At 59.1% G+C, this 11,384-nt stretch overlaps 5 protein-coding genes across 5 annotated transcripts in view; 3 read left to right on the top strand and 2 right to left on the bottom strand.

Annotated features, from left to right (window-relative positions):
- The window catches only part of AURANDRAFT_72733 (hypothetical protein), a gene marked incomplete at both ends in the record, with an annotated part of 4,576 nt that extends 3,826 nt beyond the window's left edge, over positions 1 to 750 (top strand). Inside the window, 3 exons of the mRNA XM_009043642.1 lie at positions 85 to 117; positions 280 to 444; positions 520 to 750. Of these exons, the coding sequence (XP_009041890.1) occupies positions 85 to 117; positions 280 to 444; positions 520 to 750 (429 nt within the window). The remainder of the gene's footprint in view (positions 1 to 84; positions 118 to 279; positions 445 to 519) is intronic.
- A 1,529-nt stretch (positions 751 to 2,279) lies between these two features.
- AURANDRAFT_72732 (hypothetical protein) lies at positions 2,280 to 4,425 on the bottom strand (the record flags this gene model as incomplete). The annotated part of the gene is made up of 3 exons (XM_009043637.1): positions 2,280 to 2,367; positions 2,794 to 3,039; positions 3,301 to 4,425. 3 exons carry the CDS (start codon positions 4,240 to 4,242, stop codon positions 2,344 to 2,346), a joined length of 1,212 nt encoding a protein of 403 aa, XP_009041885.1.
- A 707-nt stretch (positions 4,426 to 5,132) lies between these two features.
- Positions 5,133 to 7,779, bottom strand: AURANDRAFT_68039 (hypothetical protein; the record flags this gene model as incomplete). The annotated part of the gene is made up of 4 exons (XM_009043636.1): positions 5,133 to 5,189; positions 5,345 to 5,489; positions 5,581 to 6,651; positions 7,454 to 7,779. 4 exons carry the CDS (start codon positions 7,777 to 7,779, stop codon positions 5,133 to 5,135), a joined length of 1,599 nt encoding a protein of 532 aa, XP_009041884.1.
- Positions 7,780 to 9,850: 2,071 nt separating this feature from the next.
- On the top strand, positions 9,851 to 10,387 carry AURANDRAFT_68038 (hypothetical protein; the record flags this gene model as incomplete). The annotated part of the gene is made up of 2 exons (XM_009043643.1): positions 9,851 to 10,143; positions 10,186 to 10,387. The coding sequence occupies 2 exons, from the start codon at positions 9,851 to 9,853 to the stop codon at positions 10,385 to 10,387; spliced, it is 495 nt and encodes a 164-aa protein (XP_009041891.1).
- Positions 10,388 to 10,633: 246 nt separating this feature from the next.
- Positions 10,634 to 11,333, top strand: AURANDRAFT_72731 (hypothetical protein; the record flags this gene model as incomplete). Its single annotated transcript, XM_009043644.1, has 3 exons — positions 10,634 to 10,897; positions 10,922 to 11,197; positions 11,247 to 11,333. 3 exons carry the CDS (start codon positions 10,634 to 10,636, stop codon positions 11,331 to 11,333), a joined length of 627 nt encoding a protein of 208 aa, XP_009041892.1.
- Between the last annotated feature and the right edge of the window lie 51 nt (positions 11,334 to 11,384).

Raw genomic sequence — 11,384 nt, 5'->3', positions numbered from 1 at the left:
GCGCACGCGCGCGCTTCCGCGAGGTCGTCTTACACGGTACCAAGGACGTCGAAAATGAATTCAGAGTCTCCGAAATGTATTTAGGCGTACGGGGTTCGTCCCGATTCGTCGCGGAAAGTGACTTCGCGTTTTTTGGCCTGGCTGGGCCCGTGACGACCGGCACCCCGGCGTCACCCGGCCCCCTTTGCGCGGACGCGACCCCAGGACGTCCGCTGAGCCCAGCGGAACCGAACGCACATATATACACCCCCACCAGGGCCATCTAGGAATTAATCTCAGGGACTCACGGGGGTCGACCGTGAACACAGCCACGGGGTGGTAGACTTTGGTGGCGATGTGCGACAAGTACGCCCGCTGGATCTCGTTCCGGCCCCCCATCTCGCTCGGCGGGCTTGGCTTGAGGCTAGCTCGGCCCCATCGTATTCGTTTCGCGGTACCCTAAACGTTTTTTTAATGGGGCGGCGCCCCATTTGCGAATCAAAAAGGGTACCGAACCCCCGGCCAGTCTCCATTTTCTAGGATTTTTTTGAAGATAACGATGAGCGCGGGCTGCGCTTCGCAGAGCATGGGCGAGTCGCCTCTTTCGGCGTGCAATGCGGGTGTCTCGGGGCATACGATCGTCCCAGCTTCCTCCGCTGGACGCCGCGTGCTGGCATGTCGATGTATGTTCGAGTCGCCGGCAAACTTTGTGGCATTGGGCGTGTCACCATGGGCCACAAAGGGAGGGCGTTTATGTACGGGGATGGCTGATGAGGCCCGAAATAAGATCATCCCAACCGCTGGATGCCCCGCTGGACGCGAGGGGGGTCGCGGCTTCGAATCACCCTTCCGCGAAGCGGCGCGGACGGCGCGAACGGCGCGGACGGCGCGGACGGCGCGGACGGCGCGGTCGGACGCGGCACGGGGTCACTTTTTCTGTTCCAACGAGTGACCTCACGGATGAAATAAGATCTCCGATGCTGGGAGAGGTCGACAGAGAGATACGACCCCGACTCCACGGACAACGAGGCCGGGCGCTGCGCACCGTGGCCCGAGTGCGTGACCGCGCCGCAGGAGCCATCCGAGTTCCCCGACGCTCTGCTCCTGTTAGCCCATGGTCCCTACGGCCCTAATGGAGCGGCCTGCGCCGGCTCGGGGTCGCTCTGGTGCCGTTTGGAGTCTAGCCTGGCGTACTTGTCGTGCTTCGCCACTTTGATTAAATCCTACTCGGGCGTACTCGGGGGGGGGCTCAGGTGACTTCCCCTAGGTCCCGGGCGAGTTCCTGGCACCAAATTTCTGGGCCGGTCGGTCGGTCGGTCGTTCGTCGTCGCCGCCGCCGCCGCCGCCGCCGCCGCCGCCGTCGCCGCCGCCGTCGTCGTCGTCGTCGTCGCGCGCGCGGGGGAGTTTCGAACCTAATTCAGTCGCAGGGCGACCGTAGAGAGGTGATGAGCTGCCCCATGCTATCACGGTATATGAACCCGGGGATGCAAAAATCGAGTGGGGGCGCGCCCCGCAGTCGCAGTGATCGACAGTCTCGCCGCAGAAGGCCGCCAGCAGGAATTTTTGCGCTCCCGAACCCCGTCGTCGCTGTCCGGCGCAGCACGCGCGCTTTTCGTGCACCACCTAGCGCAAAAACGGCGCGGCGCTGGCGCATCACATCCGTCGGTCGAAACGATGCAGTTTTGTACGATTTCGATGAGGTTTTCGATTACTACTTCAATAAATTAACCCAAACGCTTTGCTTTATGACGAGGCGGGGTCCTCCAATTAAATTCACCGGCCGCGGTGAGCTTACGGCGCCCGCCGTCGGAAGCGGTTGGTGGTCCAAGTAAGCAAAATCTTACCGATGGCGACGCGCGGTGGAAAATTCCAGAGTGCTGGCGGGACGAAAGCCATGAATTTCACAGAAAATTCGACGGCCTGTCCCACGCGATGAAACGCGTCGGTTTCTGAGGGGTGGGAACAACGCGGGTCAAAGTGTCCTATTCGCCTCCCCCATGCTCAGGTCCACTCATAGGGCTAGACGCGCCCATAGGAAATACTAATAATCATTCGGCCGTCGCCCGGCGGGAGGTCCTCATAGAGGTCCTCCGTCGGCCGCGCGCGCGGGGGTCACGCCGGAACTCAAATTGAGGCAAAATTGGTGAATTATGGCCCCGGCCAGGCCGCGCTCTCAAGTTAGCGCGCTCAGGCTAAACATATCACCTGAGGCGTTTTGAGAGGTTGGGGTCGTTGGTTCGGGTCGGGAATCGGATGATATATCTTCAATGTGCAGTGGCACTTCCCCCCAACGGACGTGGGACAATTAGTCTATATTATTCGTTTCCCACACTGGCCGGGCCGCACCAGGGACCTAGTGCGGGCCTATGCAGGGCCAGCGTGCAGGGCCTATGTGCAGTGGGTATAACTAGTGGAGGCTACTATGACACTAGGCGCCAAACGCTGGGACCAAACTACCAAAATAAGCGGGGCAGTCTCCACCAAGACCCAACCCCAGTAACGCGGGCCTAGGAGAGCGAGCAAGACGCGAACTCAGTTCCGTTGGGTTCGTCATGTCCACGCGTTCAAGGGCGCTTAGGGCAGCCTTGGAGGTCCGGGGAGGCCAATACTTGGCGTTGTATCACCAATCTTGATCCGGCGCCAGCATGCAGGACGACCTGCTCCGCGGCCACACGGCATGATTTCGGCGTTGAGGCGCACTGCGATTGTAAGTGGGGTCGCGCTGCTTGGACAGATTCGTGATGTATCGAATATAAACTACACAATAGTGGGTGATGAAAGGTCGATCTGAGAAGATGATTTAGCCACGTTCACCTGCACACGACCAATGCGCCGTACTTGGCGCAGGATGCCATTAGAATAGGTGGCAACATGACGATGGTCATTAGAATTGAAAAGCCTGGCCACGGAAGCATCAAAGTCGTCAGGTCGCATATGGGTCAACTCAAGGGCTGTGGTTGCAAAACGCACATAATGGTGGAGAACGACCTTTTCGGATTTGACGTGAATCCTAGCGTGGCGTTCATTCGAAAATGGCATCAAATGATCATTGGCAAGTGCCTGTATATCCTCAGATAAGTCACATGGATAGTGATCGAGCATGCTTTGGCAAATATGTTTCAAGAGATTGAGGGCTTCACATTCATTTCTTAATGAAATTGGGAAATGGACGTCCGACGCGGTACGGTAGCTCCCATATGGGTTTTGACCCAGGATCCGATCGAGGTCGGCCTCGTCAGCAGCCATGACCCGGAGGAGCGACATACAGCCACGGAAGTTTTCGTTATCGTTTGCGCATACACGAATACGCTTCGCACCTACAGCTCCATCACGAATCCATAGTAGCTGCTTTCGAGATGCGAGGGCGTCATGAGGAGAGAGTTGCAACAAAAGAGCTGCTTCATTGGGGCAGAAGCCATCTGGCTCCTTATTGTCCTCGATGGCGAACCCGTAATTAAGCAAAAATCGATGGTTACACTTCTGGCCATATGAATCATAGATCTGCGAACCAACACTAATTTTCTGGAGCGATGTGATTGTGAATGCACCGCGTGAGTTGTCGAAGGTCCATTTAGTCTCCCTTGGCCGAAAGTGATTCAGCATGTCCGCATATGGGACCATAGCTGATGTACGCGCGCCATTGACAACTACACCGAAATTTCGAGAGCATACGCACATACGGGCCCACTTGAATTCTTCCAACGTGCAAACATCTATGAAGGAGGGCCAAATCCCACAGATGGCTTCGTAATCAGCTTTGATAGCCCGTTTCCGTTCCTCAATCTGTGTCAAGAGGTACGAACCCTTGAGCCATTCCAATTCATCAGGCTGCCAGAAGATGGGCATGTTGCTTAGCGTCGATGGCAGGATGTCATAGTAGGGTGCAAAGAAGGTCGAGCTATCGCGCCGGTCGAGTAGGACAAACAACATGAGGAATACATGCTTTGGCGCGTCTAGCTCTAATTCCGCTTCCAATACAGCGCGCCCTACATCTGTCGCCTTGCCCATTTCGACTGTAATTAGACATTTCAAGGGCACTTCCACAAGGATTTCTTCAGTTTCGAGATCCCGTGTCGCATGCACACCTCGCACCTCATCATCGTAAGATCGTAACTCGACGCAATCGGCAAACTTACCGCCATTTTCGGTCAACCACTGTACGAAAGCAATTTCTTTTTGTGCTTCAGACGCGTCTCCCGTCCGTTCCTTGAACTTATCGCGGTCTCGCGCCCAGGATTTTGCGGGGTCCTCGAACGATGCCATCTCAGTACAGCGGGCTGCGATCGGCTCACGGAGTGTCCAGACAACCCTTCCGCTTCATTGTCGAATCGCTGATTTGGGTCGGTTCGATAACGGCTCCCGTCCAAGTTGATAGAGCGACACGTCTACAGAGCAATTTTCGTGCTGACCGGGGGTGGATGGCTAAGTCCGTGATATGCCATAAAAAGAAAAGGAAGAGCCGCAATATAATTATTCTTGATAACATGTATTATTGGCTGAGGGGATGATGAACAAATAATGAGCAGCCAATATATGGGGGGCTGGGCCTGGGCAAATAATGAGCAGCCAGTATCCTAACCAGGATTACATGCTCCCCTAGTACTTCTGTAAAGGTAGTTGGCTAGGCTACCTTAGAGAGATAAAGAGACTTCTACCCTAATCCCCAGTGAACTGCACCTTGATGTTGCCGTGCACCATACCCCGCTGCGCCCCTACTGCGCATCCTGCTAGTCTTCCTTCCCTTCCTTAATTCATTCCAATCCAGTTTTAAGTCTTATCCCTCCCGCTCGCCCTCGTGGCCGGCCGGTCGAGACCAGGCCCACTTCCGGCTCCCACTCGCGGATTTTTCCCAGTGGTCGAGCCACGCCGTTTCCAACTCGGCTACAGCTCTCCCACTGCGGGGCCGCAGAGATACCCCCGGGGTACTAGTATCCCCCTCGGGGTATCCCCCGTATCCACCTAACCACCACACCCCAAGTCTGGAACACTCAGGCTGCAAAAATCGACGAGGATCGCGCGTTCAACGGGCTCACATACGCCAAACAGGTTTGGGGTAGCTCCCAAACCGGATTGGGCCAACGTCACCTCAGCCGCCGTAGTATACCGTGACGGAGGCCGGGGCTACTGGACGAACGGGCAAAGGATCTGCCTCACTAGGTCCAGGAAGACTCTCCGTCTATTAGGATCCCTATTGTTTTGGGTTTAGTGGCCTATTTTTCTGGGTTTAGTGCCGGGAACTGCGTTTCTGGGTTTAGTGACCGGGAAACTGCGTTTCTGGGTTTTAGAGTGCGTTTTTGAGTTTACAACAACAAGGTGGGATTTTGGGTTTTGGCGCCCTGGGCGCGACGATCTCGCGGATCTTCACCGGCAGCGTCGTGGACGTCTTCATCTCGTCGTCGAAGTTGTGCACGTGGCCCAGGCGTTCCTGAAAATAGGTGACGCCGGGCTGGTCCGCCGGGTGCACGATGCGGACCTTGCACGGGCACTTGAGCTTCTTCTCCCACTTGCACCTGCGACACGTGCGGCAGGATCGCGGGCGGCGACGCGTGCGTCGGGATCGCGGGAGGCGGAGGCGCGCGCGCGAGAGACACTGTCGAAGACTTTTTGTAGATGATCCGGTCGCCGCACTTCTGGGAGTAGCCGCCCCCGCCGGTCCACTCCGAGCCGTCCTCGCTGAGCAGCTCCAGGTGGTCGTCCAGCGCCTTCTCGTCGAACGTTCCGCCCGTCCACGTCTTCGTCGTGCGCCAGGGCACGCTGTCGTCCCGCGTCTGCTTGTGCTTGGGCTTGGGCTCCAGATCCGGCTCGTCGAAGGACGCGTCGTCGTCGTCGTCGTCGCAATCGTCGTAGATCTTAAGGCCGTCGTCGTCGTCGTCGTCGTCGCCGGACTCGCCGGACACGCCGCGCTCGTCGGGCGCCTCGACGGACGCGTCCTCCTCGTAGGCGTCGTCGTCGTCGTCGTCGTAGGCGTCGATGTCGTCGTCGGGCGCCTCGACGGGCGCCTCGCCGGCCTCGTCGTCGTCGTCGTCGTCGTCGTCGTCGTCGTCGTCCTTGAGCGCCTCGGTCACGACGCGCTTGATGAGCATCTTCCACGGCTTCGTGAGCTCGACGCCGAAGCGGTCCGCGACGGCCGCGTAGATCTCCTTGATCGTGTTGCTCGTGCCCGACACCGCGTGGGCCCGGACCCAGGCCACGACCTCGTCGCGCGCGTCGCGCGCGTCGTCGTCCTGGACGGGCAGCTCGGGCAGTTCGACGGGCGCCTCGGCCTCGTCGTCGACGGGCGCCTCGCCGTGCGCCTTGAGCGCGTCGCGCGCGTCGCGCGCGTCGTCCTTGGGCTCGGGGGGCGGCGGCAACGCGCGGCCGCGGGCTTCCTCGGCCGCGCGCCGCTCGGCCTCGAGCCGCGCGACCTCGGCGGCGGGGCGCTCCGCCCCCGCCGCGGCGGGCGGCGCGGCCGGGGCCGCGAGCGTGTGCCAGAGTCGGCTCGCGGCGTTGTAGCGCTCGAGCCGCACGTCGCCCGCGCCGGGCGGCGGCGCCTCGGCCGCCGCCTCGCGCGCGGCCGCGGCCTCGGCGTGGAAGCGCGCGACGCTCGCGGCGAAGGCCTCGGCCGCGAGCGTCGCGATCCCCGCCATACCACGGCGTTGCTGTCGGCGGTCAGCGGAGCCGTGTTTGAATATCCTAAACCCAAAAAGTCTAACTGACCGATCACTAAACCCAGGAGGTCCGTTCGCCGGTCACTAAACCCAGAAACGCAGTTCCCGGCACTAAACCCAGAAAAATAGGCCACTAATCCCAGAAAAATATTTTCTCCCGTCTATTACAGTGCGGGACGCAACTATAGTGCTCAGGGTTAGAAAGTATTAAGGAAGGGAAAGGATATTGAGTGGCTCTGTACCAGCGAGCCACTAGGGAGATACAAAACCCTCTATCTCTCTACGATAAACGCGGGGAACCATGGCGCGTCCGAGGGACGTCCTAGCCCCAGCCCTCGCACCCCTCCCGCCGAAGCGCGAATTAAAAACGCACCACTCGGGGGGGGTCGACTGTGAACGGAACCAAGACTGCCCTTAGCCTGTTTGTAGCGTGGGAGCAATGGCCCTCGGTTGGAAGCCGAAAGTGCTGGCCTGTGGATGTGGGCAGCGCCGTAGCGGGGTGGCCATAGCATCGAGCCACAAGCCACTCCCTGGCAATTTAGACGCTTCCAATGCGACGTACGGGAATCCCCTTTGGTTGCCTTCTCGTGGGTCGCCGGCGCAGAGCTTCTTCATATGTCATCGCGCCACCTTTATTGTGAGTGACTGTGGAGTGGGCCCGGGCATGATGTGCGGATGAGCCCATGAGGCTATCGAGCATCTCAAGGTGCCAGGGTTTCTTGACCTGCGTCAAAGGATGCGGCAATAGCTCTATCCGTGTCTTCATGCTCGGCTCAGAGGAAAATTGAGCCGACCTTTGGAGAACAATGGTCTGGGGTGGCAAAGACCTTGGATCAACGTCCCTAACTTGTTTCAATGCATACTTGGCACAGTCTCGCTTCGGCGATTCTTCTACCGCTGGAGCTGTGTCATCACTATCATTGTCAGATATCCCTCCACGTATGTTCATGTCCTCCTCGGCGCTGTTTGCGCCATCATCGTCCAAATCGAAATCCACGACCCCGCCTCCCACCGCGTCTAGGTGATCATTCCCAGATACCGGTGTTCTGATGAAGTCGGCTGCCCCCGCTGTATCCGCATGCGTCTCTCCATCACCCACAAAGTGCTCTCCTCCATCAAGGCATACCAAGTTGATGTCAAACAGGTTTGCCATATGGCGTCTTCACGGCCCGGCACGGTGATGTGATTGGGTGAGCTCACACCACAAACCACTCTAATGCTGGCAGCCCAAACCACCAAGGACGAAAACAACCATAGGGCTGGAGCGCCCCATAGAAGTATTTATTTATTATTTCTGGCCGCCGGCCGTAGTATGCATGTCATAGACGCCTCGTCGACGGACTGCAAAATTAGTGAACTATGCCCCCTGCCAAGCCGGGAAGTCGAGTTGGCGCGCTAATCGTATCGACCGAGACACTAAGTCTTCAGGGGTGTGGGGTCGCCAGTTCGGGTCGGAAGTCGTGCTTGAATGCCCAACGAGACTCTACTTGAACTTATTTGATCTAAATATCGCGTTAGCTAGGGGCAACAGCCCCAAAGCAAAGGTCACGGGGTCGGGGGTTTTATCCTTCCCTCAGCGCCTCCCGCGCTGGCAAGGTCTCCGCCTATTCACTGAACGGGCGACCCCCGGGGTCCGACGCAACGATAAAAGTAACCCGTTTTAAAGTCGCTGGCGCCGATTATAAGTCGTAAGGTAAGTCGCGGGCCCCGGGGTAAGTCGTTGGGCTCGCCAAAACGGACGGATGACTGGGCACTCGCCAAAACCCGCGGGCTGCTGATAGTTTTTATTACTGCTTGGCGACGCCACGCGAGCTGAAGCAATGGCGGCGCGGCGCCGGCGATCGCGCCGGCCCCCGACATCCACGGCGCCGACGCCGCCGATTGCCCGGCTGCGCGCGCGCTCCGCGAAGCGGCGCCCCGGGCCCCCCGCGGCCTCGGGCCGCCGGGGTAGGCCGCCGGGTAAGTCGCCGAGTCCGAAAGTAACCCGTCAGGTAAGTCGTTTTGGCCGAATGTAAGTCGTAAGTAACATGTTAGGTAAGCCGTTGCGTCGGACCCCGCCGACCCCTCAGCTCCTCCGGGATCGGATTGGTCCTGACCATGGCTGCCGCCTCCCGGGTCTACACTATGCCCCCCCCCCAGAAAGAATCCCGCCGGCGGGCTGCTTTAGCAACGCCGGCCAGATAAGAGCATAAGAAGCGAGCATCGACTGGGCTGCAATAATAAATAGCAGCTCATTCTCTCTCTCCCCTTTGGGCGCTACTTTCCTGGCTAATCGAAGATTACCTGTACTGGATTGAATCGCGTTGAAGCGCCGCTGCGCACGTTATGGGCTGCGACCGGAGCCCCGGGGGCGGGTCCGGAGTCGCTCTGACAGCCGCGTAACGGTACAGTGCGTCTCAGCGTCCACGACATCATGCGCGCGTCGCGTTACGCGGTTGTTAGGTCGTTTCGTGTGGTTTATGTACGAGTTCGCCCTTCCCGGGTGGAATTGAGATGCTATTTCCGGACGTCCGCTGCCCTTGATTGTGGGTTCGAATTTCCGCGCGCGCGTGACGACGACGGCGGCGGCGGCGGCGGCGGCGGCGGCGGCGACGACGACGACCGACCAACCCAGCCCTACTGAAGGGAATTGACTGGGGATGGTGATATGCGATCCCCGATGCTGCGAGAGGTCGATAGACATCAAAATGGGGTCGAGGGGATCAAACGCGCCCCATCCCAGCCCCCGAAGGACGGTTCGAGTCACCACGCGACCGGCAGCACTTCGCGTCTCACACTAGCGGAGCTCGAAGCTACTGGGATCGTTGCGTGATTCCGGATATCCGCGCTCGGTGCAATTTGGACCACTTTGTAATTTGGACCATGGGGAGAGCCACACGATGGTCCGCCTCTGAGGGCTGTCTCGCGGCCGGTTCTTGGTCGCCTTCGGCGCGGGTTCGCAGTCGCGCGCCCCCGGGCACTCCCTGGGGACGCGGCGCTCGAAGTCCCTGTCGGATTTGGTCTCGGAGGGACCGATTTCGGGCTGCCCATCGGGTGGCAGCGCCGCGGCCTTGGCGGTGAGCATGCGGGGGCGACGCGCCGCGGCGTTGGGGCGCCGCGGGTCGATGGGGACGACGCGCCGCGGGACGACGACGGGGGGACGGGTGCCGCGCCGGGGCGCTGCTAGACGCGCAGCGCGCGCGCGCGCGCTTGCGCCCGCTCCAAAGAGTCCGACAAAGAGCCCCATGAAGAAGAAGCAGAAGTCGATCACGGACGGTCCGGTGGCCGCGCTCGGGGCCGCGCGGCGCGGCGCCAAGCTCGTCATCGAGCCCCGCGGGGCCTACAATGCCACGTCGAAGCTCCACGACTTTGACGGGGAGTGCGGCGCCGCCAACCGGCTGAGGATTCGGCCGACGCTGCTAGCGACGGCTCCGACGGCGGGCTCGCGGACGGCGCCGACGACCCATGACTCTGCGATGCCCGCCAGGCCGCAGCTACCGACGAGTGCGGGCCCGCGGAGGCCGATCCCGCTGGGGTGGTCCAAATTACAACCTCCTCGAAACCCATGGTTTCGTAGTAGGACCACAGGACGACTTCCCGGGCGCACCCGCCCGCGGCGAGCTTCAAGTTCGGTGTCCTCCCAGATGCGAGGGGTCCCTCGGGGATGGTGGCTCGGCGGATCCTGTGGTTTTGTTCTTCAGCTCCGCTATGTTGATCCTAAAGTTGATGTTTTCTTGGTCCAAATTGCACCGAGCGCGGATAATCGCGTGGTTGGGGGCTGATAAAAACGCTCGAACCATGGCTTCGTCTTAAAAGGTTCTCGTTCCGTCCGCTAGTTAGTATCCTATGTACGTGTACAAAACGAAAACTGCTGTCGGGGCGTTTTGGAAGTTTGATAATTAAAAATTGCAGACTTTCGGGGTAGTGTGACTCCGCCACAAGTCGCGGTGGAGCTGCTGCGAAATCAGCTGTGCAGTCGTGAAGGCTTCCTGGAGCCATTGTCATTCCTCGGATGGCTACTCATTATCATGGCGCATGTCGCGCAGATCTGGGCGCTTTGGTGGTTTTTTTGGCAACACGTGGTAGGCGATGTGGATTGGCTAGGGTTTCACACGGGTGAAATAATCACTTCACCGCAGCCCGGTGCTTTGCCGGAACGTACGCGGCATTCCGCTAAGATCGCAATTTGTTCGGTGGTGTGGTTAGGTTGGCTAGCTACTGCTGTCACTGCACGTCGAATCTTCAAACGCGTGATGCCCGCGATGGTATACGTTTTGTGCATCAACATGTATGTAGAGTAAATTTACATGCCATAGGTCTTTGCCATTTGCTTCCACGCAGAACTGTTCGGAGTCTCGGGCCTTGCCATGACCTTGTGCACAAACTTCGCATCGTACCTTCATCAGCCCGGGAAAAGGCTTTTTGATGTTGGTTTTGTGCTCGTACCTGAGCTTGGAGGTGGGAGTCGACTCGAACCTCTTTCAGATGCACTCACTGGTGCAATGCCGGTTGCAACATTTCTATATGTCATGTTGTTCCTTGATCGCCGTCGCCGTTGCCGCTGCCTCACAGACTGGTTCCGGATGATGACGGTGGTTTATGCTTTTCGGTGTATAACTTCAACCATGACATCACTGCCAGGACCTGCACCTCACTGTCAGTCCAAGGCGCAGGGACACGGAGTCTACCTCCCTCCCGGTACTTGGCATGACATCGCAACATCTTTGACGACGGGCATATCGGGTGGATCATGCGGCGATCTTCTTTTCTCTGGTCACG

The sequence above is a fragment of the Aureococcus anophagefferens genome (genome assembly GCF_000186865.1).
Source record: "Aureococcus anophagefferens unplaced genomic scaffold AURANscaffold_60, whole genome shotgun sequence".
In the NCBI taxonomy this organism is placed as follows: Eukaryota; class Pelagophyceae; order Pelagomonadales; family Pelagomonadaceae; genus Aureococcus; species Aureococcus anophagefferens.
This window is presented reverse-complemented; position numbering and strand designations above follow the sequence as displayed.